Below are 23,707 nucleotides of genomic sequence, written 5' to 3' on the forward strand. Positions count from 1 at the left end.
AATTTTGCTGTACGGAGTTAAAGGCCGTCAGTCGGCCATCTTTAGTCGGATGACAAAACAAATTCTTCTGCATATGTATACTCTCATGTATTGTCTTTCTGCCAAGTTAGAACAAAATTGGGCCATGCATGTCGACAAATGGTTAGGGACATGTTTAAGTAACACAATGGCCACCAGTTGTCCATCTTGAATCTGATCTCGAAAAACAAATGACGTGCTTATGTAACCCATCATTCATTATCTGTGTGCCAAGTTTGAATAAGATCGGTAAACGCATGTCTGAGAAATGGTTGAGCACGTGCTCAATAATATCGGGTTTTTTCAACTAAAATGGCCACCTGTCTACCATCGTTGATCAGATCGCAAAATAAAGTAAGGTGCACGTGTATGCCGTCATTTGCTGTGCTTGTGCCAAGTTTGAACAAAATCAGAGAATGCATGTCGGATAAATCGTTGGACGCAACGATAATTAACTAAAACCTAGGTTGGGATCCGATTCACAGACTTCAAATACAAGACAAGACAATGAATATGGCAAATAAATCGTTGTGGGCTGTGGGTACGTCTTATCTGTCGGGATGTGGTCGTCAGGAATTGTGCGGGATGGTCAGCTCCAAGCGGTCGTCCGACCGCGCTCCGTTTGGCGCGAACCGCTCAGGCGCTGGCGCGAACACCCCTCGCTGCACGGTCCATCACACGCCACACAGCACAGCACGCAGGCACCGGGAGCACGAACAACAGGGGAGGATGATCGTCGGTGCTCAATAACCAAGGTCCAAACGGGAACGAGAAGCAATGGCAGAAGGGAGGTCCATGCAGGAAGGAAGCCAAAACGAGAAGGGGAAAATGTCGGCCGGTGAGTTGTTTTATCGCTCGGTGTCTGACATCAGCTCCCTCCCTCTGCCAACCAGTGCGTCGTTTCCTTGTGACCTTTTGCGCCTTCACATGTCCTTCATCTTCCCTACCCTCCAATCAGCCACCTGCCTCCAACTCGCCCCTCCCCCCTGTCAATCAGGAGTTCTCCTGGGCGTGGCTCTCGGCCTGCCTGTGCGATGTTTGCCTTCATGCTGGCGTTGTACGCGGCCGCTTCTGGTCTGTTCTTCCGTAAGTCATTGTAAGGGGGGATTTAATTAATGTGGTGTGCTATTGGGCCTAACTAATGTATGTGATGTGTTGCCATAAGGGAAAATGGATAAATCACAGAGGGGATGACACACCGGGGAATTAGCATAAACCCTAGAACTACTTAACAGGCCCCACCCCCTCGTGGCAGGGACACATACCCAACTTATCCGACATCCGGGCTAACAGAACTCATAACATCAAGATTCTCTAGCACGACAATCGAAGCACCTACCTATGCAGATCTACCTAAATATATATATGCCCCTACCCAACTGACATAACAATATGACTACCCCACCCTGGTGATGTCACTGTGCCTTTGCCACCTTCATCTTACCACTCTCATGAAATTCGGAAAATCAGAGGTGTAGTGCAGGCATTATGGGCCAAATGGCCTCCTCCTGCATCAAAGTTCCTTGTTTATGCTTGTATAAAGTGTTTTCCTGCAGTTTTACATATTTACAGATCTACTGTATACATCGTAGGTGGTGTATTTCACTGCACTCTTCCCCTACTGCCTTCTACTTGGCCTGCTCATCAACAACTGCCTCCTGCCAGGAGCCTGGGAAGGAATCTCTTACTTTATTGTACCACGATGGTCCAAACTCATGAATGTGGAGGTGATTTTTACATTTTTTACATGAATTAAAGAATGATGTTTTTTGTAAAACAAGAATTTTTTTAGCTATTATGGGGAAGTCATTGGATAATTGTTTTTCATAAAAGGTGTGTGCATACACAGGATGCAATTCTGTTTTTGGTCCTGCTTCACAGAGAGCAGGAGGTGAATGTGGGAATGCAAGGAGCTCAAGGCTAGACACAGCCATAAAAAAAACTTTGAATGACTGGTGAATGTTTGACTTTTGAAAATATAGAAATTGTTTTTGCAATCAAGGTACGAGGTAGTTATTTACATTTTTTTTTTTTTTTTTTTTTTTTTTTTGTATACAAGATCGAGGCTCGTGAAAGAGCGAAACCGTCACATATTTCGGGTGACACCGTCACAATTTCGGTCTTCGAGGCCGGCCGATAGGCACAGTGTGACCGGAAGGGACGAGGTTCTCCTGACCACGTGGCCCTTGACTTGGTTTGTCCGCACAATGTGGGCGCTTTCAGGATGAACTTTAGCCGGGGAGCGTTTGGGTGCGTGGCGCCTTTGGGCGCCCCGGTCTGATACTGCCGCCCACGCGCAGAACACCTTGTGAGTGCACGTGGGTCCCGGCGGTCCCACTGGCCTAGCGCTACCATGTTTAGACAGCGAAATCCGTCCCCGGGCACCGGCAAGCCAGGCACAGTAGGACACCCGCGGAGCCCCGGCGGACCAGGGGCGCGCGAGCCTACGCGTTAGCGTGCTACGGCGGAATCAACGGCTTCGGCCACGGCCGAGCCGATACTCGGCCCGGTCGCCCGGAAATGAACTGGTTCGACGCCCGCGCTAGAGAGGTAGCGGGCGACTGAGATGTATTTACAAATTAGTTAATTAATTTGAGACGTCCGATTTCTAGTGTTTGGAAATTTGGAAGAGCTTGACCCTAGCCTTTCCCTTGCGAGGGCAAGAGGAACTTAACACTTGACACTTAAGCTTAGTTTGAAGTACACCCTGCCAGTGCCCACGGCGGGACGGCAGGGCAACCAGAAGGGACGAGGTTCTCCTGACCACGTGGCCCTCGATCTGGGAAGCGAGAGGCGTTCCATTAGTGGACGCGCCCCTCACGCCCGACTTTTGGGCGGCCCCGGCAGGCCGTTTGTTTTGACGTTCCGTGACAGGCCCCGCACCCCCACCTCCGGGCCTACCGGGCGACCGGAATGAATCCCGGTGTCCCGATCCGAACCTTCAGAGCGGGCCGGCTGGGGAGTGCCAAGCACCCCGTACCTGCACTTTCCGTCCCTGCGGTCCCAAATACCGGGACCACCCGAATACCACTTTATTTGACAAAATGAGGTGCGCCTACAGCCTTAGAAAACCAACCCTAAATAAGTCAATACCTCCAACGACACAGGTGCGCATTCGTGCCGCGTGACGTGGTGACGTCATCGCGCTTTCACCTTAAAAGATTTATTTGATATTTTGATATAAACCTTAGAAAACCAACCCTACAGAAGTCAGATGGTCCAATAAAGGGTGATGGGAGGGTGATGGCAGGGTGATGGGAGGGTGGTGGGAGGGTGATGGCAGGGTGGTGGGAGGGTGATGGCAGGGTGGTGGGAGGGTGATGGCAGGGTGATGGGAGGGTGATGGCAGGGTGATGGGAAGGTGATGGCAGGGTGATGGCAGGGTGATGGGAGGGTGATGGCAGAGGGTGATGGGGGAGGGTGATGACAGGGTGATGGGAGGGTGATGGCAGGGTGATGGGGGAGGGTGATGGGGCCTCCCTATAGAAGTCAGTATCTCCAACGACACAGGCGCGCATTCGTGCCGCGTGACGTGGTGACGTCATCACACTTTCCCCTCAAAAGACCCATTTGATATAAGTTAATATTCTGATATAAGCTTTAGAAAACCAACCCTATATAAGTCAATACCTCCAACGATACAGGTGCGCAAAATACAAAATCACAAAAGATTTATTTGATATAAGTTAATATTTTGAATAACTCGGTCAATATCAGTCCGAATTTCGCCAAATAAAGGTTCCCGTTATCCACAGATACCCCTGTATCCTCCTAGAGGCGAAGTCAGGATGAATTTCGCAAAAAATAAAGTCCTTCGGCAACGAAGATTTAACATGGGGCTTTCCTATGTAAATTTACCCTGAAGTAATTTTACCGAAAATCCTGGAAATTTCACAGGGCCAGTTTCTGTCAAGTGTTAAGACGTACTAGCGACTGCAAAATCCGGAATCAGAATTAAAATCCGAGCCTCCGTTAGTTCTAAGGGCCTTCAAGAGCAAATCGCCTATATTCCTAATGAAAAAAAACCCAAAAAAAACCCGGAGTTCCTAAATCCCGAATCCCATGCCATCCGATGTCAATCCATATATCTATACCTCCCTACGAACGTTATGCATCTAATGATAAGCATAAGAACCATCAAAAAATATTTTAAAACCACTTTATTGGACAAAATGAGGTGCGGCCTAGCATCTAGTCGAGACCAAGTCCCCCAGGCCGATCACCCATTCCGACCCCAAATTCCTCATCGACGATAACTAAACAATATATTATATGAATCGCACCGTACATACCTCCTTCTAGATCTTGTTCTTGTCTTGATATACTCACTCAGCCACACTCTATCACGCTGAGTCCTGTCCAAATATACAGACTTGGCATTTAAAATGGAATATTTTTTTGTGGGGGCGAACTTACTTTTCAAGATGTCTTAGAACCAAAAGTTCATGGAATTATGTTGAAATTATTCTAGATTTTGTTAATGTGACCTTTAAAAGAAACAAAAACCACATTTGACATTTCGAAGCAAATAAATTGATCCTTGAAAGTGATATAAACTGAATTCGAACTCAATTCATGGACAGTACTGTGTTAAACTTCTGTACGTTTTCCAGAAGTATCTCTTTATTTTGCACAACAGCCAAAAATTTTTTTAACAAAAACAAAAGTTAAATTATGACTGGGATTACGGACAGTAAAATTACAGTTCAGTACTTCGTGTAACCCCCACGAGCATTCAGGAGAGCACGTACACATTGAGGCATGCTATGCTGTTCACGAGATTTGCCAAGGTTTGGACAGGAATCGCTTGCCATGCAGTGACAATAGCCTGCTGCAATTCATGCACAGAGGTGGGCTGCTGGTCCAAGTGGTCGATTTGACGCGTTAATTCTGCCCACAAGTTCTCTATCGGATTCATATCCGGGGACATGGCAGGCCACTCCATATGCTTTACACCACGGTCAGCAAGAAAGTGTTGGATCATGCAAGCACGATGAGGCCATGCATTGTCATCTTGGAAGACAAAGTTTCCTCGAAAAACTGCACGAGCAAATGGAAGCAATGTTTCTTCCAGAATGGCCCTGTACTTGAACTGGTTCAGGTTTCCATTCAGAACAACCAGGTCAGTTTTGCCCCTTGCATGAAAAGCAGCTCAAACGGTCACCCCATCACCTCCAGCTTGGACTCTTGGCACTATACAATCTTTGTTGTAGGCTTCATGCACTTGTCTGCGCACTCGGACGCGGCCATATTGACGATAGACCAGAAATCTAGACTCGTCACTGAAGATCACGTGATTCCAGTGTCCTGGCTGCCATTGACGGTGCTCTCTGGCCCACTGCAATCGGCGCTGGCGGTGTTGTCTGGTCATCAAGATTGTCGTGGCTTTCTCAGAGGACGCCTGGCACGATAGCCTGCTTGAACCAGTCGTTGGTTGACTAGCCTTCTGGAGACAGGCACATTTGTCAGTTGCTGCCACTCAGCCCTAAGCCGATTAGCTGACTTGGTACGGCCATTGCAGACTAACCGGTGCAGCCGGCGATCATCCCTCCTTGTGGTTCTGCGGGTACGTCCTGGCCTCGGTATTGGAGTAGGGACACCCCTCTGAGCATTTCGTTTCAGGATCCTTGACACCTGACCTTGAGTGATGCCATACTGCCGAGCAATAGCACGCTGTTTCATGCCGTAATTTCGTAAAGCCACCACTCCATGACAAACAGCATTGTCGAGTTGACGGACCATCTCCAGAGGAAGCGGCAATAACTTTTTGAGACGTGCAGCAGTTGTTTTCCACTAATACAGAATGCAACAACCCTTGTATACCCGACTGTGAAGCCAATCATCAAATGCACCTGTCCATACATTCTGCCACGCCACCTGTGATATAATCCTGTTGTTGACTTCTTGCTGCGACAGACAATCAGTGACATGGTTCTTTGAACATATAAATCACCAAAGTGTAAAAGAAACTCACCAGATTGATATACTGAGTTAAGAAAGTAAACCCAAGTCAAGATATTAAATGCCAAGTCTGTATATCTATCTATAATTCCAGTAATCTCTGTGTGTGTGTGTGTCTGTGTGTGTGTGTGTGTGTGTCTGTGTGTGTGTGTGTGTGTGTGTGTTTGTCTGTGACCGCTGTTTCTCGACAACTACCGGTCCGATATACTTGAAACTTGCCAGGTATATTGCTGGGGACCCGAGGATGTGCCTTTTCAAGGTTTGAAATTAATCGGAGAAGTAGTTACCGAGCTATGGCGATTTAGCCGTTCGCCGTTCGCTTTGGCTTTGCGAATGGACCAAACCATTTCATGTAAATAGAGGGGGGGGGGGGGGGTTCTGTGGTCGTTGCGAATGGACCAAACCATTTCATGTAAATAGAAGGGGGGGTTCTGTGGTCGTTACTGCCACGTGGTTTCAAAGTTTTTTTTTGTTGTTGTTGTTTGCACGCATGCTTTTTTGCACGCACGTACGGGCACCCACGTACGGGCACGTCCTAGTCTATCTATAATTCCAGTAATCTCTGTGTGTCTGTGTGTGTGTGTGTGTGTGTGTGTTTGTCTGTGACCGCTGTTTCTCGACAACCACGGGTCCGATCTAATTGAAACTTGCCAGATATATTGCTGGGGACCTGAGGATGTGCCTTTTCAAGGTTTCATATTAATCGGAGAAGTAGTTACCGAGCTATGTCCAAAAAACGATTCAACCAATCAGAGAGCAGCGAGCTATCACGTGTGCCGAACGTGGCGAACAGACTCTGCCTCGGACGGCACATTTGAGAGCGTATTCATTTATTTCACGTTGGCAAACTATGTTGGCGCTATGTTGGCGTTAAACTATGTTTTAAAACTAATTAAAACTAATTTGCGATTCATCGTAACTGCGATATGCGACCTTCCGGACAGTCAAATGAGGACGTCACTTCCGGACTTACGGATAGTCATAGTGACGACGTACTGATGCTGAACGTGGCGAGCAGACGCTGTAAGGTACGATCGATTGTAGTACACGTTTATAATAACTCTGCCGATACAGGCCCGATTAACTGCAGCGCCATCCGAGCTGTGGCGTCGGGACGATACATTCATTGTACGGTCACATCACGCACTTACGGGCACGCCCATGGGCCCATGGGCACGCCCATGCATGCATGGGCGAAGACATTTTTTTTTTTTTTTTTGGCAAGGAACGGGTACCCACGTACGGGCACGTCCTAGTATATATAATGTGTGTATAATATATATATTGTAACGGATTTGGGAAACCGTGCACTGTGTGTAATTTATTGTAAATATACCCCCTTTGTGTAATGTAATGATTCATGTAAATACCTCCATTCGTTGTTGTAAAGGTCAAAGGTCGTCCTCTAGTTAGTCCATCGCACACACGTAGAAAACCATAGGACCTTCTCAATAGTTATTTCATTATTATGTGTTTCAGTTTAAGGCTGTGTCTCCACTAGTTGATCTTGCGTTGCATCAAAACAAATAAGACAGGCCCCCTTCAACCCCTTCATTTTTGCGACAGCGGTCGCCATGCAAATGGGAGCGGATGCTCTTCTTTTCCGCATGGGGGCCGCCATTGAACACGAGGTTGGCTAAAGATCGAGAACCAAGGTACGTCTCTGTCAGCCCTCGTCATTGAAGGTGGAGCCAGAGAGCCCTCGTCATCAGCGGTGGAGCCAAAGGGCCCTTGCCAACCAACCAGCGCCGAGGTGAGCAAAACCAGTAGGCGTGGCATCGGAGTTGGCGGCTTCATCGCACTATAAGCACGCACGCAAGCCTTTTCGCGGAGATGCGTCATCCAGCTGAACCGGAGAGAGTTCTGAGGAGTCCTGTGGAGAGGTGAGCTGGAGTTTTGAGGGAGGTGCTTGCGCAAGTGGCGGTTCTGCTGAGAGAGCTTCGGAGACGCATGAGAAAGAGAGCGCAGGAGGCGGAGGACGCCTGAGAAAGCTGCCGGTGTGAAGCCGAATACGTCGAGCTGCCGCCCTGCTCACTTCCAGCCTGGAGCGGACCTGTTTGCTGTGCTCTGCCAAACCTTCCTGCCCTGTGGTCCCACCTTCTCTCCCTCCAGCCAATCCTACCTGCAATTCCCTATTCGTGTGAGTCTGTTTGTTCTGTCCTGTGGGTATAAGTTAAGCTTGTTTTTAAGAATTGCACTGTGTCTTCTTTCCCTGTAAATTACATTTCTTTTCTTCTCTTCTTTGGTTTGTGTAAATAGTAGTTAATAAATATCCCTGTTATTTCTTACCCTTGGCTTCTTCTTTCTCATCTGATCGCTTTAGAGATTTCCCCATTGAGTTCCTGTGGCGCGATTTCGGCCAAACGCTTCGCAATCAGGTTTAGTCATTGTTAAACGGCTCGCGCCGCAGTTTGCTTCGCTCGGCGCAATCCATCAATTACACTGCGGCACGAGCGGGAGTATTTCCTTGCGTACCGGGAGGCGCTGGTACTTAGGTCATAGGACGGCTCGGCCTAATACCCTATTCAGCGCTGACCGGGCGTGACGTCATACTTCCAGGACTGGGGGAATCGGCCAGTGTAAAAGACAAGGGGATTGACCCCCCCTTGGTAAGGGGAGCGCCGATCCCAGACCCGTAACAATATATATATATATATATATATATATATATATATATATATATATATATATATATATATATATACACATACATACATATTGTTACGGATCTCTACGTCGGCCTTTTTCCCCTTAAGAAGGGGGGATTAATCCCCTTGTGTGCGACTGACTGACGTGAGTCCTGAAGTTGCCCAAGCTCCCTCCGGAGAGGCAGGTGAGCAACCTCGTTCGCGACCGCGGACAAGATGTTAATTGCCGAGCGGATTAGCAGCCACGGCACGAACCATTAGCAAGTAACTGACCCGATTCTTAAACGTTGGCCAAATCGTGCCACAGGTGTTCAATGTGGAAACCTCAAAGACGAACGGATGTGAAGAAGAAGAAGGCAAAAGTAGGAAGAACAAATATGATTTATTACTACTATTTACACAATGAAAAGTAACCAAGGAGAAGGAAAGATAAGAAAATAAAAATATGTCACCCACAGGGTGAACCGTATCTTGCCAAAATGTGAAAATTCCGTTTTTTCGTCATGACGTCATCAAATGACGTCATAGCGTCAAACTGTTTACAGATCTGGGAAGCACTCATCAAGGGCATTCATATGAGGTATTACTCGATATGGTACCTACGATTTCAAAATTTGACCTTGGGGTCAATAATTTTCGACCTCCAGCGCTAACCATGAAGGTCAAGGCCGATCGCCACCAAAAACTAATCAGCTGAGCGCCGGACCATATACTAGATTCCCATGAAGTTTGGAGACGATCCGATCAAAGTTACTCAAAAAATTAGTGTTTCGTCGACCTCCATGATTGACCACAAAGTGACCTTGACCTTTGACCTTGACCTTCATAATTTTGTGTGCTAAAGGGTATCTCTAAAAGACTCTGATATGCGAACTTACAAGAGTTTCCAAAGGGAACTGTGCTCTACAGAGTGACCTAAACAATGCGAACTAAAGCAATACAATATACATGAAAAGTGCAGTTTTTTCGTCATAACGCCGTCAAATGACGTCACATTGTCAAACTAGTTATATGTTTGGAAAGCACTCAACAAGGGCTTCAATTTGAGGTACTACTCGATATGGTAACTGAAACTTGAAAATTTTACCTTTTGGTCAAAATTGAATGACCTTCAAAATGACCTTGAAGGTCAAGGCCGATCGCCACCAAAAACTAATCAGCTGAGCGCCGGACCATATACTAGATTCCCATGAAGTTTGGAGACGATCCGATCAAAGTTACTCAAAAAATAAGGGTTTCGTTGACCTCCATGATTGACCGCAAAGTGACCTTGACCTTTGACCTTGACCTTCAAAATTTTGTGTGCTGAAGGGTATCTCTATAGGACTCTGATATGCGAAGTTACAGGAGTTTCCAATAATAACTGTGGTCTAGAGAGTGATCTAAACGTGAAAAAAAAATGATTAACCACAAACAAAAAAACAAATAAACATATGTCACCCACAGGGTGAACCGTATCTTGCCAATTATATGTTTGGAAAGCACTCAACAAGGGCTTCAATTTGAGGTACTACTCGATATGGTAACTGAAACTTGAAAATTTTACCTTTTGGTCAAAATTGAATGACCTTCAAAATGACCTTGAAGGTCAAGGCCGATCGACACCAAAAACTAATCAACTGAGCGCCATACCACACCCTATATACCCACCAAGTTTGGAGATCATAAGATCAAAGTTACTCAAAAAATAAGGGTTTCGTAATTTGACCTTGGGGTCAATAATTTTCGACCTCCAGCGCTAACCATGAAGGTCAAGGCCGATCGCCACCAAAAACTAATCAGCTGAGCGCCGGACCATATACTAGATTCCCATGAAGTTTGGAGACGATCCGATCAAAGTTACTCAAAAAATAAGGGTTTCGTCGACCTCCATGATTGACCACAAAGTGACCTTGACCTTTGACCTTGACCTTCAAAATTTTGTGTGCTGAAGGGTATCTCTATAGGACTCTGATATGCGAAGTTACAGGAGTTTCCAATAATAACTGTGGTCTACAGAGTGATCTAAACGTGGAAAAAAAATGATTAACCACAAACAAAAAAACAAAAAAACAAAAAAATAAACCTATGTCACCCACAGGGTGAACCGTATCTTGCCAAAATGTGAACATGAGTGACTTGCTTCAGGTCACACTGAGGTGAACAGAACTGCTATCCACTAGAAGCGACTCTTTGAGGAATGTCTGCCCACGAGATATTGAAAGATTTTGATGAGAACTGAGGAAATAATTTTTTCATGAAAATTCCGTTTTTTCGTCATGACGTCATCAAATGACGTCATAGCGTCAAACTGTTTACAGATCTGGGAAGCACTCATCAAGGGCATTCATATGAGGTATTACTCGATATGGTACCTACGATTTCAAAATTTGACCTTGGGGTCAATAATTTTCGACCTCCAGCGCTAACCATGAAGGTCAAGGCCGATCGCCACCAAAAACTAATCAGCTGAGCGCCGGACCATATACTAGATTCCCATGAAGTTTGGAGACGATCCGATCAAAGTTACTCAAAAAATAACGATTTCAACATTTGACCTTGGGGTCAATAATTTTCGACCTCCAGCGCTAACCATGAAGGTCAAGGCCGATCGCCACCAAAAACTAATCAGCTGAGCGCCAGACCATATACTAGATTCCCATGAAGTTTGGAGACGATCCGATCAAAGTTACTCAAAAAATAAGGGTTTCGTCGACCTCCATGATTGACCACAAAGTGACCTTGACCTTTGACCTTGACCTTCAAAATTTTGTGTGCTGAAGGGTATCTCTATAGGACTCTGATATGCGAAGTTACAGGAGTTTCCAATAATAACTGTGGTCTACAGAGTGATCTGAAGGTCAAGGTCAAAGGTCAAGGTCGACCTCCAGCGCTAACCATGAAGGTCAAGGCCGATCGCCACAAAAAACTAATCAGCTGAGCGCCGGACCATATACTAGATTCCCATGAAGTTTGGAGACGATCCGATCAAAGTTACTCAAAAAATAACGATTTCAACATTTGACCTTGGGGTCAATAATTTTCGACCTCCAGCGCTAACCATGAAGGTCAAGGCCGATCGCCACCAAAAACTAATCAGCTGAGCGCCGGACCATATACTAGATTCCCATGAAGTTTGGAGACGATCCGATCAAAGTTACTCAAAAAATAAGGGTTTCGTCGACCTCCATGATTGACCACAAAGTGACCTTGACCTTTGACCTTGACCTTCAAAATTTTGGGTGCTGAAGGGTATCTCTATAGGACTCTGATATGCGAAGTTACAGGAGTTTCCAATAATAACTGTGGTCTACAGAGTGATCTAAACGTGGAAAAAAAATGATTAACCACAAACAAAAAAACAAAAAAAAAAACAAACAAAAAAACAAACATACAAGCTGACTAATACATCTTGCAAAAACTTCGTTTTGGCAAGATAAAAAACAAACAAACATACAAGCTGACTAATACATCTTGCAAAAACTTCGTTTTGGCAAGATAATAAAGACAGAAGGATGGAAGGCCCAGAAGACACAGTGCAATATTAACTTACCTAAACAGTCTCACTTAACCCCTAGGACAACATAAAAGATGGATGACAATCAGACTTACACGGGGGAATGAAGGCAGGGATGAATGGCACGAATGGCTGGAAGGAGAGGAAGGTTCAGTTGGAGCAGGAGAATGGTCGGGCCGGGAGTGAGCAGCCGCCACCCCTCCGCAGGCGTGTTCGCACGGCGGCGTCGCTTTGTAGCCGCGGCCGAAAACCGCTTTCGACGCTCAAAGCTGCTGTGGTCAAAACTGCCGTTGGTTCAGCTCCGGTTTGTTCAAACCTGCTGTTTGCTCAAAGCTGCGGTAAACTCCTTTTGATGAACTTCTCCCTTCTCTCGGTGGACTCTTTCTGTGCATCTCTCTCCCTCAATCATCCCCGTGGGGGCGTCGCGTGACGGGTTATATATGCCACACCCTCGAATCTTCGCGAACCTCCCCGATCGTTCTTTCTCCGCCCTCTCAAGCCAAACCCCTCGTGCCTGATTGGTTGGCAAGGGCTGGCTCACTCCTCCTTCCGATGACGAGGGCGGAGACACGCCTTTCTTCTCCGAACCGACCGCGTGTTCAATGGAGGGCGAATGCAGTTGGTAATTGCGGACAAATGGGGAATTGAAAGGGGATCTATCTTATTTGAATTCGGTGCAATGTAGAGTCAACTAATGGGAAACACAGCCTTAAACTAAAACACATAATAAAGAAATAACGATTTAGAAGGGTATATGGTGGCCTGTGTGTATGCGATGGATTAACTAAGAGGACGACCTTTGACCTTTACACACAAAACGGAGATATTTACAAGAATTCATTGCACTTACAGAGGGTGATATCTATCTATAATTCCAGACTCGTACTATATCTATCCTCGGATGGCACATTTGAGAGCGTATTCATTTATTTCACGTTTGCAAACTATGTTGGCGTTAAACTATGTTTTACAACTAATAAAAACGAATTTGCGTTTCATTCGCTTTCCTGCGCGTTTGTGCACACGATGGCGATTTCTTTACCAAACTCCGGAAGCCGTTCGCTTTGGACCAAACCATTGCATGTAAATAGAGGGGGGGGATTGTCACCACTCGCAAGCCGTTCGCTTTGGACCAAACCATTTCATGTAAATAGAGGGGGGGGATATAATTTTAGATATAGATATAGTACGGGCATGCCCTAGTTTACAACAATTCTCAAATCCACAACAATATATATATACACACACACATATATGCCAAATACGATCTTTCTTCAGTTTAGTCAAATGTGGGTTGATTGAACATTCACATTATTTATGAAAATAACTTTGGAGAAGGTTCCTCAAAAATGAGTTCATCAGAAGTAAGTAAGTTTGACATTGTTGGATGTGGGGAGTGATCCTAGCTTCGGCTATGTATAGGATGCTACTGTGGAGTGTGATGCAATGTCATATGTTTTACCACCCAATTCCTTGGAGATGTGTGCATAGACTGCATTTATTGATACTATGGCGTGCCCGTACGTGGGTGCAAAAAAACATGCGTGCAAACAACAACAACAAAAAAAAAAAAACTTTGAAACCACGTGGCAGTAACGACCACAGAACCCCCCCCCCCCCTCTATTTACATGAAATGGTTTGGTCCATTCGCAAAGCCAAAGCGAACGGCTTGCGAGTACGGTAGAACCCCCCCCCCCTCTATTTACATGAAATGGTTTGGTCCATTCGCAAAGCCAAAGCGAACGGCTTGCGAGTACGGTAGAACCCCCCCCCCTCTATTTACATGAAATGGTTTGGTCCATTCGCAAAGCCAAAGCGAATGGCTTGCGAGTACGGTAGAACCCCCCCCCCCCCCCCTCTATTTACATGAAATGGTTTGGTCCATTCGCAAAGCCAAAGCGAACGGTTGGTAAATAAATCGCCATAGCTCGGTAACTACTTCTCCGATTAATATGAAACCTTGAAAAGGCACATCCTCAGGTCCCCAGCAATATACCTGGCAAGTTTCAAGTATATCGGACCCGTGGTTGTCGAGAAACAGCGGTCACAGACACACACACAGACACACACACACACACACACACACAGAGATTACTGGAATTATAGATAGATTCAGGGTGTTCCCGCTTAACGTTGTCCCAGTTAACGTTTTTCGTTATAACGTCAATACTAATTAGATGCTAATTATTAGATACAATGCTTCACAAAACATCGTGATTATTTACCTTTAGCTCGCCATTACATCGTCGATTATAGAAATATCATGGAAAATCTTTGCTGCTACTATTACATTTATGAAGAAAAGAAGAGACAGAGCAGCAAGCAGTTAACCAATTATGCTTTTTTCAGGAGGGAGGAAAACGGTCATCTCAACTGCCAACAGAATCCTTCAGGTGACAGTTAAAGGGAGACCCTTCTGGGTCTCTGTGACTAGCCATCCTCCCACTCTTCACCCTCCTCTATCCATCAGTATTTTGTTTTACCAAGGGAGGTAGCCTCCTCAATTCTGCAGCCTCCCCACTCTCTGAAGACCTGGACAAAATCACAGACTGGTCAAACAAGTGGAACATGTCTTTCAATCCTGACAAATCTCACACTCTAACTATGTCTCTCCGAAAAGATCGACTGGACAACCCTTCCATCTACTTTCTCAACAATCCTCTCCAAGAAGTTCTGTCGCTCAAGCTTTTGGGTCTCACTATCTGCCATGATCTTTCTTGGGAAAACCACATTTCCAAGCTGGCCTGCAAAGCCAGTCGCCGACTGGGCATCCTCCGTCGTGCGAAGTCCTTCCTAGGCACACCTGAGCTCCTCACCACATACAAGACTTTCATCCGCAGCTCAATGGAATACTGTTCTCCGCTATGGGCTGGTGCTCCTGCCTCACACCTAGCTCGGCTTCACGCTGTTGAAACCAAAGCTTTCAGAATCATTGGAATCTCCCGCGATGAAGCTATCTCTGAGGGCCTTTCACTCACTCACCGCAGGCAGGTAGGTGGTCTTTCTGTCTTCTACCGACTCCTCTCCGGCCTTGCTCCCCCAGCTCTCTCTGTGCTCTGTCCCCCAAATATTCCTACAGGTCGCACAAGATCTGCCAGCAAGCCTCTGATGGTTAAACTGCCAAAATCTCGACTCTCTGGTCACCTTCACTCCTTCATTCCTCTTTTCTCCCGCCTCTGGAACAAACTCCCACACTCCCTTCAATCCCACTCCTCCCTCCAGGTCTTTAAAACAGCTGTTCACCACCATCTCTTATCTTCCCCCATCCAAAACCTTGATCTTTTCTACCCCCACTAATTCACCCCAGATCCACCTTGTTTGTAATTCCAACTTCTTTCCTGGTAGTCCTGGCATTGTCCATATGTTTTATGCCTCTCCCACCCCCTTTCCCATGCCTCCCCCCCAAAGCCCTCTCCCTCCCACAGATCTCTCGAAGTCTCCATGTCTCTCGGTTCCTGCTCTCAAATGTTGTGTTTGTGTCCTTCCCCCTTTCTCCCCATCTTGTCTACCGCTCCCGATGCTTTTTGTTTTATGTGTCGGTTTGTCGGTTATGTGTCGGTTTGTCGGTTTGTCTTTCTGTGTGATAAATGTTCGCTCTTTCACGAGCCTCGATCTTGTATACAAAAAAAAAAAAAAAAAAAAAAAAAAAGGTGCAAAGCACCCCTCCCTTTGTATGGGACAGTTTCTCTGTATGCAACTTTAACATAGGTCCTGAAAATTCGTTTCTTGGCTTCTACTGGACGAAATCGGCTGCAAATTTCAGAAGTAAATGCTTTGTACGTCGAGGTAATATGTTCCAAATTTCAGCAACGTCCGTTTATTCATTCTTGAGTTTTATTAAGAAAACCCTCAACGTCACGTTGGTGTCTGTCTGTCCATCCGTCCGTCCGTCCATCCGTCCAAAATGTGTTGGCGCTCGTATCTCAAAGGCTATACATTGAAACTAGCTGAAACCTAGAATATACATCGACCGATATGTCTATTTAATGGCTTTCGAAACAAATTCAAAACCTGCGGTCATTAAGGGGTGTACGTGGGTGTGGGAGGTTTGGTTGACCCACCAAAATAGGTATTTGCTCTCTTCTCCGAAACTACACACTTTTGATGAAACTTGGCTACATACTTCATATCTGATGCTATCTGATTTTGATGAAGGTGTATTGACCGCATCAAAATCTGCACTCAGTAAGGGATTTTATGCGGGAGGGGTATTTCACTCCCCCTCCCCCCCCCCCCCCCCCCAAAAGGTGCTTGCTCTGTTCTCTGAAACTACACACATGATTTTAATGAAACTTGATCACAACCTTCATCGCACATGATGTACCAAAGTTCGTTCATGGCATTAAATATATCAGGGTCTGAAGGGGTCTGTCGGTGGGTTTGAGTGACTGTTGCTCCTGATTCAAGTGAGCTTCAGGACCCACGGTCCTGTTTTTGCTTGGCTCATAGGGGTGATCCCTAAAAAGTTGGACATTTAAAAATTTGGACTCCGGTAGTAATTCTTCGTTAAAATGGTAGGGGCATACAAATGGCCCCTTTATGTGGTATGTGCCACGTGGAAAAGTATAGAAAAGAAGGGACATTCCATCGCTTGTAGAAAATGCTAAACAGAAAAGAAGGAACATTCAAAAAAATCTCATGAGCATGCTGGACTACCCTTCTGTTGGGATTTTCCAGAGTCCGTGAGATCATTGATAACGAACCACCGGCCTGTCTGTTTTTTATGCTATTTTAATGCTCTAACTGGTCATTTCTACTGCATTACAATAAATAGCCATTGAAATCGTTTGGCTGTGCTGTCCCCAGTTTGACTGTGTGAAAGATCAGAACTCCCCAGAAATCCATTGTCGGATTGTTGACCATCTAACCTCACTTTGTCTCTTCAAGAGTGATGGTGTTTGTGTCTAAGCATTCACAAAGTATAGTTTGCCACTTTAGATTGCTTGTTTGGCTCTAATCATGGTTTTATTTGTCATTGTGCAGGTTTGGATACAGGCAGCAGGTCAAATTTTCTCCTCTCTTGGTGTTGGCGAAGGTGTCATAACATCATTTTCCAGTTACAAGGACTTTAACAGTGTCCTGTTGAGGTAAAGTATAAAATTCTCACAAACCTTCTTAATATGTCGAATATAATTGTCATGTACACCACATACATGCCTGACTTGAAATAAGGTAGAAATTGAATTAAAATGCTCCAGTTTGATGAAATGCAACATGCTTGAACAATCATTAACTCTTCCCCAGGGATGTGCTGGTTATTGTTTTGGTTAACTCCATGACGAGCATTCTCTCAGGATTTGTCATCTTCTCCGGCCTGGGTTACTTGTCTCATGTGTACAATACACCGGTGGAGAATATTGCAGTGGATGGTAAGTTCAGCCATAAATTATTAGCCCCCATTGGACCTAGTCTGGGGAAGGGAAGAGAGGGGGGGGGGGGGGGGTAGAGATCCTCAATGAATGTTGAAGAACGGTATCCAAGCACACCTGGCCCAATGGCCCAGGGATAGACTTTTCAAATGGCCTTACTCCAGACACGGCTACACGACAGGACAACGCAAAACTCTACCACCAGGGTCTCAATGGTATTACTGATAGGTGGCCGTGAGCTGCAGTTGCCCCTGGATAGGCTACGGCACTCAGCAGCGAAGGCTCCTGCTGGTAACACTCAGGCTGCAGTTAACAATCGTTAACACCAGATGAAGCAGCATTTTGACAAGGTGCACATGGTTCGGACGCCCACCATACAGGTGTTGGATTGGGTCAGAACCCGTCATCCTCATCGTGACAACCAACTGCTATCCTTCTGGTCCTCGCCCCCGAAACGGGGGCTTATGGATTGGGTTTCTTCCGTCCGTGTGTGCATGCATGCGTGCGTCCTGAACCATATCTCGGAGATGTATGGACCGATTTTGTTAAGATTTGGCACAACGACAACACATGATGGTCGACATGTTCACATCATTTTGTTTCGTTATGCGATCAAAGATGGCTGACTGAGGGCAATTTTAGTTGCAAAAAACCCCGATGTTGAACACATCCTCAACCATTTATTGGACATGCATTTACCGATCTTGTTCAATCTTGGCACACAGATGGGGAGTGATGGATTACACATGCACGTCATTTTTGCACGAGATCAGATCCAAGATGGCCGAATGGCGGCCATTTTGGTACTTAAACATGTCCCCAACCATTTCTTGAACATTAATTGTCCGATTTTGTTAAAACTTGGCGCAAGCACAGTACATGATGGCATACACGTGCACTTCACTTTTTTTTGCAATCTGATCAGAGATGGCCGACTGGTAGACTGGCGGCCATTTTAGTTGTAAAAATCCCAATATTGACCACGTCGTCAACCATTTTTCAAACATGCATTTATCGATCTTGTTCAAACTTGGCGCACAGAAAATGAATGATGGGTTACATTTGCACGTCCATTTTTTTTTGGAGAGATCAGATCCAAGATGGCCGACCGGCAGCCATTTTGTTATTTAAACGTTTCCCCAACCATTTATGGACATGCATGGACCGATTTTGTTCAAACTTGTCACATAGACAATACATGAGTATACATATGCAGAAGATTTGTTTTTTTAATACAACCAAAGATGGCCGCTGACGGCCTTTAACCGCGTACAGCAAAATTACTAAAACAACGGGGGCTATGACATTTTATGTCTTTTTCTTCTTGTTTATGAAGACACTGTCTACAAATGTCTTGAGACACTCAATTCAAATTGAGAGTTGCCCACATGTGAATCAATACATCATATCAGTGCATGTGCTTATTTCATTGGGATGGGATGGGATTTGCACAGCACAGGGGGGCTGTCTCCATCCATTTTTGGATTTTCTCATGCGTTCTTATGTTCTCTGGGTGAGGAAGCCATTGGCCTATTTATACCATGCATTCATATCTAATATGACTAGGCAGGTCTGCTATTGGGTCTCATATGCAGTACCAACACCAAACTCTCATGAGTGAGTTGTTGAGCGGTGAGATTTAGCCAGATTAGGTCTTACCGAGCCATGGTCCGCCCAATCACAGGAGCCATCCCCTTCAGCTATGCTTGCCCAGTCTGGTTGGCAGTTAATTTAGTGGTGTAAACTTGCTTAAGTGTCAGCTTTCACAACATTACTGCTACTTCATCGAGCCTTCCTGCTCTGGCGCATTCAACTTTATTTGTAATCTGCACAATGATGCAGAAATTGTAATTACAATCACAGGAAATCATGCAACTGTTATCGTAATTGTACGATTACAACAGCATGATTTCCTAAAGAGAGAAATTAACTCTTTAAATGACGCTTAGTTTGGAATTGTACTGTTGCGATTTAGTAACTAGAGAGTTCATAAGACCCGATACCCCACACTTTTTAAATCCAGAGTTTCACACTTCAATTTTAATAAAATAATTTTGGAGATCGTTCGAAAAAATCCGGAAGTTTAGCACTATTGAAGCAGTCTTACACAAAAGGACGCTTTGATGTACAATAATTAATAACGTCTTACCTACCTATGCACCCCGGAGTCAACGAACGAACAGGAACCTTAAATATCTGAGCCTAAAGGCCTCACACATTCTTCAGTGAACAGATGCTAGACATAATCAGACAAGACTGAATACCGGAGGCTGCGTCCATCAATTTTGCTCGGTCACCATTAGAGTAACAGGAGCACAGCACTGATCAGTATGATGCATCGGCTGGCTTGGTGGTTCCATTGGAGTATGGTATTGTGGCAAATAGTGCTCTGATCTGACTCAGAATAATCGAATCAGTTGGTCATCGCCACTGTTTTGACGCAGTTGGTTGGGTTTCAGACCAGGCAACCGGATGAACCCGACGTTTGTACCAATACTTTAAACTGGCAGATCAAGGCTTTTAGCACATTCTTCATTTGGCATTACATATTTCTTCTAATTATTCAAAGCGTATGAATGTGACTGAGGGACTATAACATAATAATACTTACAAGAGGAAGGGGATATGCTAATGTGCTGAAATAACTGATATTTAGAATATTAATGTCGGGTCTTGCCATGCCCTTGATCCAGAGGACGATTCTGAAAGTTTTTTCTCTGACCAGGAAGTGAAACTCAGTAGAGTTGTCAGCCCTACATATTTTCCATTGTCCCCACTCACCACGCCCCCTTACCCCCCCCCCCCCCTCGCCCATGTGATTGGAACAGCTTAGATCTAAATCGGAAAAACTACGCTTCAGATGATAATATTGCTCATCAATACATCGAGTATTGGCTTTCTGTACATGGTACAAAACAAATTCCATATTATTTTAAGCCAAAGAGCTGGCCAATGTGTTAAAGTTTCCCCCCTTGATTTTGTTTTCTATTCTTGCTAAAGTTGTGCATATCACACCTCCTTGGTATTGTGTGCATCATTTCTTATATTATGCCTAATGATTAATTATGCCTATCTTTAGGCCCTGGCCTGGTGTTTATGGTTTACCCAGAGGTGCTCTCAACAATGCCACTTGCATCCGTCTGGACCGTCTCTTTCTTCTTCATGCTCTTCTGCCTGGGCATCGACTCTGCGGTAAACTGTGCAGTAACAATAATTGGACAAAGGGAGAAATCATTGAAAACAATCATTGGATAAACCCCACTCCAAAACTCCTCCAATAATGCAATTCAGTGTTCCAAAAAAATAACTAGACATCAAGACACAAGAGAAGAGAAGTAAAAACTTGACATCTGTGATCAAAACGTGATCGCCAAGGGTAAAAACTTTACGCCCGTGATCCAATGATGACCATATTATTTTTCGACCGCATTATGACCTTGATGTTCAACATTTATGAAGAGAGTGTAAATTAAGAAAGTACACAGGATGTGGGAGTCACAGCATTTGCTTGCACATGAGTATCTCCATTATCTATTTACGATTCGTTTCCATTTCTAAAACGGTCTTAAAATTCAGACTTCCACTTGAGATATACATCACCAAACTGCACAACTACACTTATGTAAATTTCAGCTGGTTTGACATTATTGTTCATCAGAAATGTTCTTATACAGCAAGACTCCACAGCTCATGGCACACTGATGGACAATATCTTGGAAATTCCCACAATGCTTTTAGTAGATGTGTTGTCACGTCATGTAAGAGTTGCAAGATATTACACTTATGGCTCCACACACTTTGAGCAACCTTTCATTGTGATGTAACACTATGCTGTGTCTGCAAATGTTGAATAATATTGTTGCGACCATGGGTTTCGCATCTACTGTAATGGGGTCGTCGGATCCCCTCGGACTTACCGGGCCTGAGACCACTGTGCATGAATAACTCCATGTCACGAGTTACTGCGAGTAACTGCCAATTAGTCAACCAGGCTACCCCAGGGTCCTCCGTCTGATTGCCGTTTACCTGACATCATGCAATTTTCCAACCGGGTCTCACGCCCTCGGTTGTACACTAAGCTTATCTTTGGATCATAATTGGATGCAGCTGAGCAACCGCGAGTGCACACTGGAATCTGCATATAAGAGCCAATTAATTGGGGAAATATAATCTCCTAGGCTAGCACTTGATGTGGAAGTTGCTAGGCCAATGGAGTAAAAGACAGGCACAGACAGATTGGAAAAAGTTCAACAATAGGAGATTTATTTACAAAGTGAATTTGGGCAAAGGGGAAATGCGGCGCTGCTTAAGCACTTCAATGACAAGCAATTAAGGAGCAATCAAATGTCTGGTCAAAGATGTACATGTAATGAAAAATAAAGGGGTTAGAAACATGTACAAGGGGGAGCCATTGCAAGCAATGGAGGGTGCAAGCATTATACAGCTGTGGAAGTGTATATTTAATTACTCTTCCAACATATGGTTTAGTTCAGTGGTTCTTCATCTTTTTCCCTGTCAAGACCCCCAACGGATTGCCGACGATGTCCCCATACCCCCTTCGCTAGACTGTTGACTGACCAAGGCGTACAGAAGGTGCGCATAGCTGTGGGGGACTGGGGGCGTGTCACCCTCAAATTTTTTGGATTTCTCGGTGCTCTGTGGTGCATTCTGAGGGGTGTTTTTACTTGAATTGCCTATTTTTTTGGATGAAAATTGGTAACTTATTACCCAGAAAATGGGCCAAGTTCGGGGATCCGATTTATTATTATAATTTATTACGAGTCCCATACCCCAGATTTTGGTCCCCATACATCCAAGGGGTATGGATACCCCAGGTTAAGAACCCCAGGTTTTGTTGAACAAAACATGTACAACTTGTTTTTCAAATTAAAATCCACTTGCTGGGTGGCCTGAATCGCCTCTGACCTCTTTGTCCAAACTGCCAGGTGTTACCTAGGCAACCATGCCCCCTGGATCGTAAACCCTTTGCCTGCAGCGTGTAATTATCTGCTAGCTTTTTTAAATATAGAACTGTATTTGTATTTTCTTCAGTTAACATATAATTGTCTGATTGATATACGAATCAATGTAGTGAAGCTTTCCTAAATATATGTAGATGTATCATGCATACAAAGCTTGTGTGAAGTTTTATGGGTCTTCCTATCGCAAATAGATCTCGAAGAATGTGGGCGCTGTGAAACTGCTCTCTGATAAAGCTCTAGTCTTTCAACCATTGAACTAATATATAAGTTCTTGTGTTATTCCCATGAGTACTTCCCATATTCTTATATTTGTGTCAACAACATAATATTTTTAAGTTTATGGGGGGGTAGGCAATGGATGATTACCTTAGGGCCAGGTAGGATTGTATAGGTAGTGTGCTCCGACTGTTGTGAAGAAGAAGAAACCTGCAACTAAGTAGGGATCCGTTAGACCGGATGTCGTGTAAGAGCGTATCTTTGTCCCCATGGCGAGGGATGGCGTTATGTTAATTAGTTAGGGGTTAAGGGTAAATACCCTGTATGTAACATGCCTCTGTGATTTTTCCTTTTTTCGTAATAACACACACCACACAAGCCATGCACGCTGCATCTAAAATAAACATTAAATAAGTAACCAGAACCAAGACATTGAAAACTATCGCAGTTTCCACCAGCCGAGCCATCACCAGGGCACAAGAGCGACGTGAGGCCACGCCCCGAAGAACGATTGGTCAGGACGGCCATAGAGCGATGACATGGGACTCACTGATAGGAGCATGCGCGGACATCATCCGATGACGTCAGAGCCCGGGAAAACAAAAAAACGGGGTCCCCAGCATTTTCTCTCTTACGTTGGGGCCGTCATCACGAGCAGTCAAAGTTATATCTCTTGCTCCAGGGACATTGAAAGTGAACGGTCGCAGATATTCGTTCTTGCACAAGGGACATTGAAAGCGAACGGTCGCAGATAATCGCTTTTGCGCCGGGGACATTGAAAGTGATCATTTGCAGATTCCTGCTCTTGTGTTGGGACAGTGACATTGGTGTCGTGCAGTCGGACATTTGCGCTTTTTGGTCCGGGCTATTGGTTTGAGCGGCCGCATTTTCCTTTCCCTGACTCGTTGGTGCTGATGCTGTCAGCACTGAGAGAACGTGATGCTGTGTGGAGCAGACGGTGAGTTGATGGGCGCGGTCTGCTCGCTTCGCTCACGGCGGCTGGAGGAACGAACTGC

The 23,707-nt window shown here is 45.1% G+C and overlaps 1 protein-coding gene across 1 annotated transcript in view; it reads left to right on the forward strand.

Annotated features, from left to right (window-relative positions):
• Window positions 1–20,748, forward strand: part of LOC137439222 (sodium- and chloride-dependent creatine transporter 1-like) — a 43,777-nt gene extending 23,029 nt beyond the window's left edge. Inside the window, exons 7-10 of the mRNA XM_078767943.1 lie at window positions 1,611–1,745; window positions 17,108–17,211; window positions 17,369–17,493; window positions 20,573–20,748. Coding sequence (XP_078624069.1) covers window positions 1,611–1,745; window positions 17,108–17,211; window positions 17,369–17,493; window positions 20,573–20,748 — 540 coding nt within the window. The remainder of the gene's footprint in view (window positions 1–1,610; window positions 1,746–17,107; window positions 17,212–17,368; window positions 17,494–20,572) is intronic.
• The last annotated feature ends 2,959 nt before the right edge of the window (window positions 20,749–23,707 follow it).

This window comes from Myxine glutinosa, chromosome 14 (genome assembly GCF_964187855.1).
Source record: "Myxine glutinosa chromosome 14, kmMyxGlut1.1, whole genome shotgun sequence".
In the NCBI taxonomy this organism is placed as follows: Eukaryota; Metazoa; Chordata; class Myxini; order Myxiniformes; family Myxinidae; genus Myxine; species Myxine glutinosa.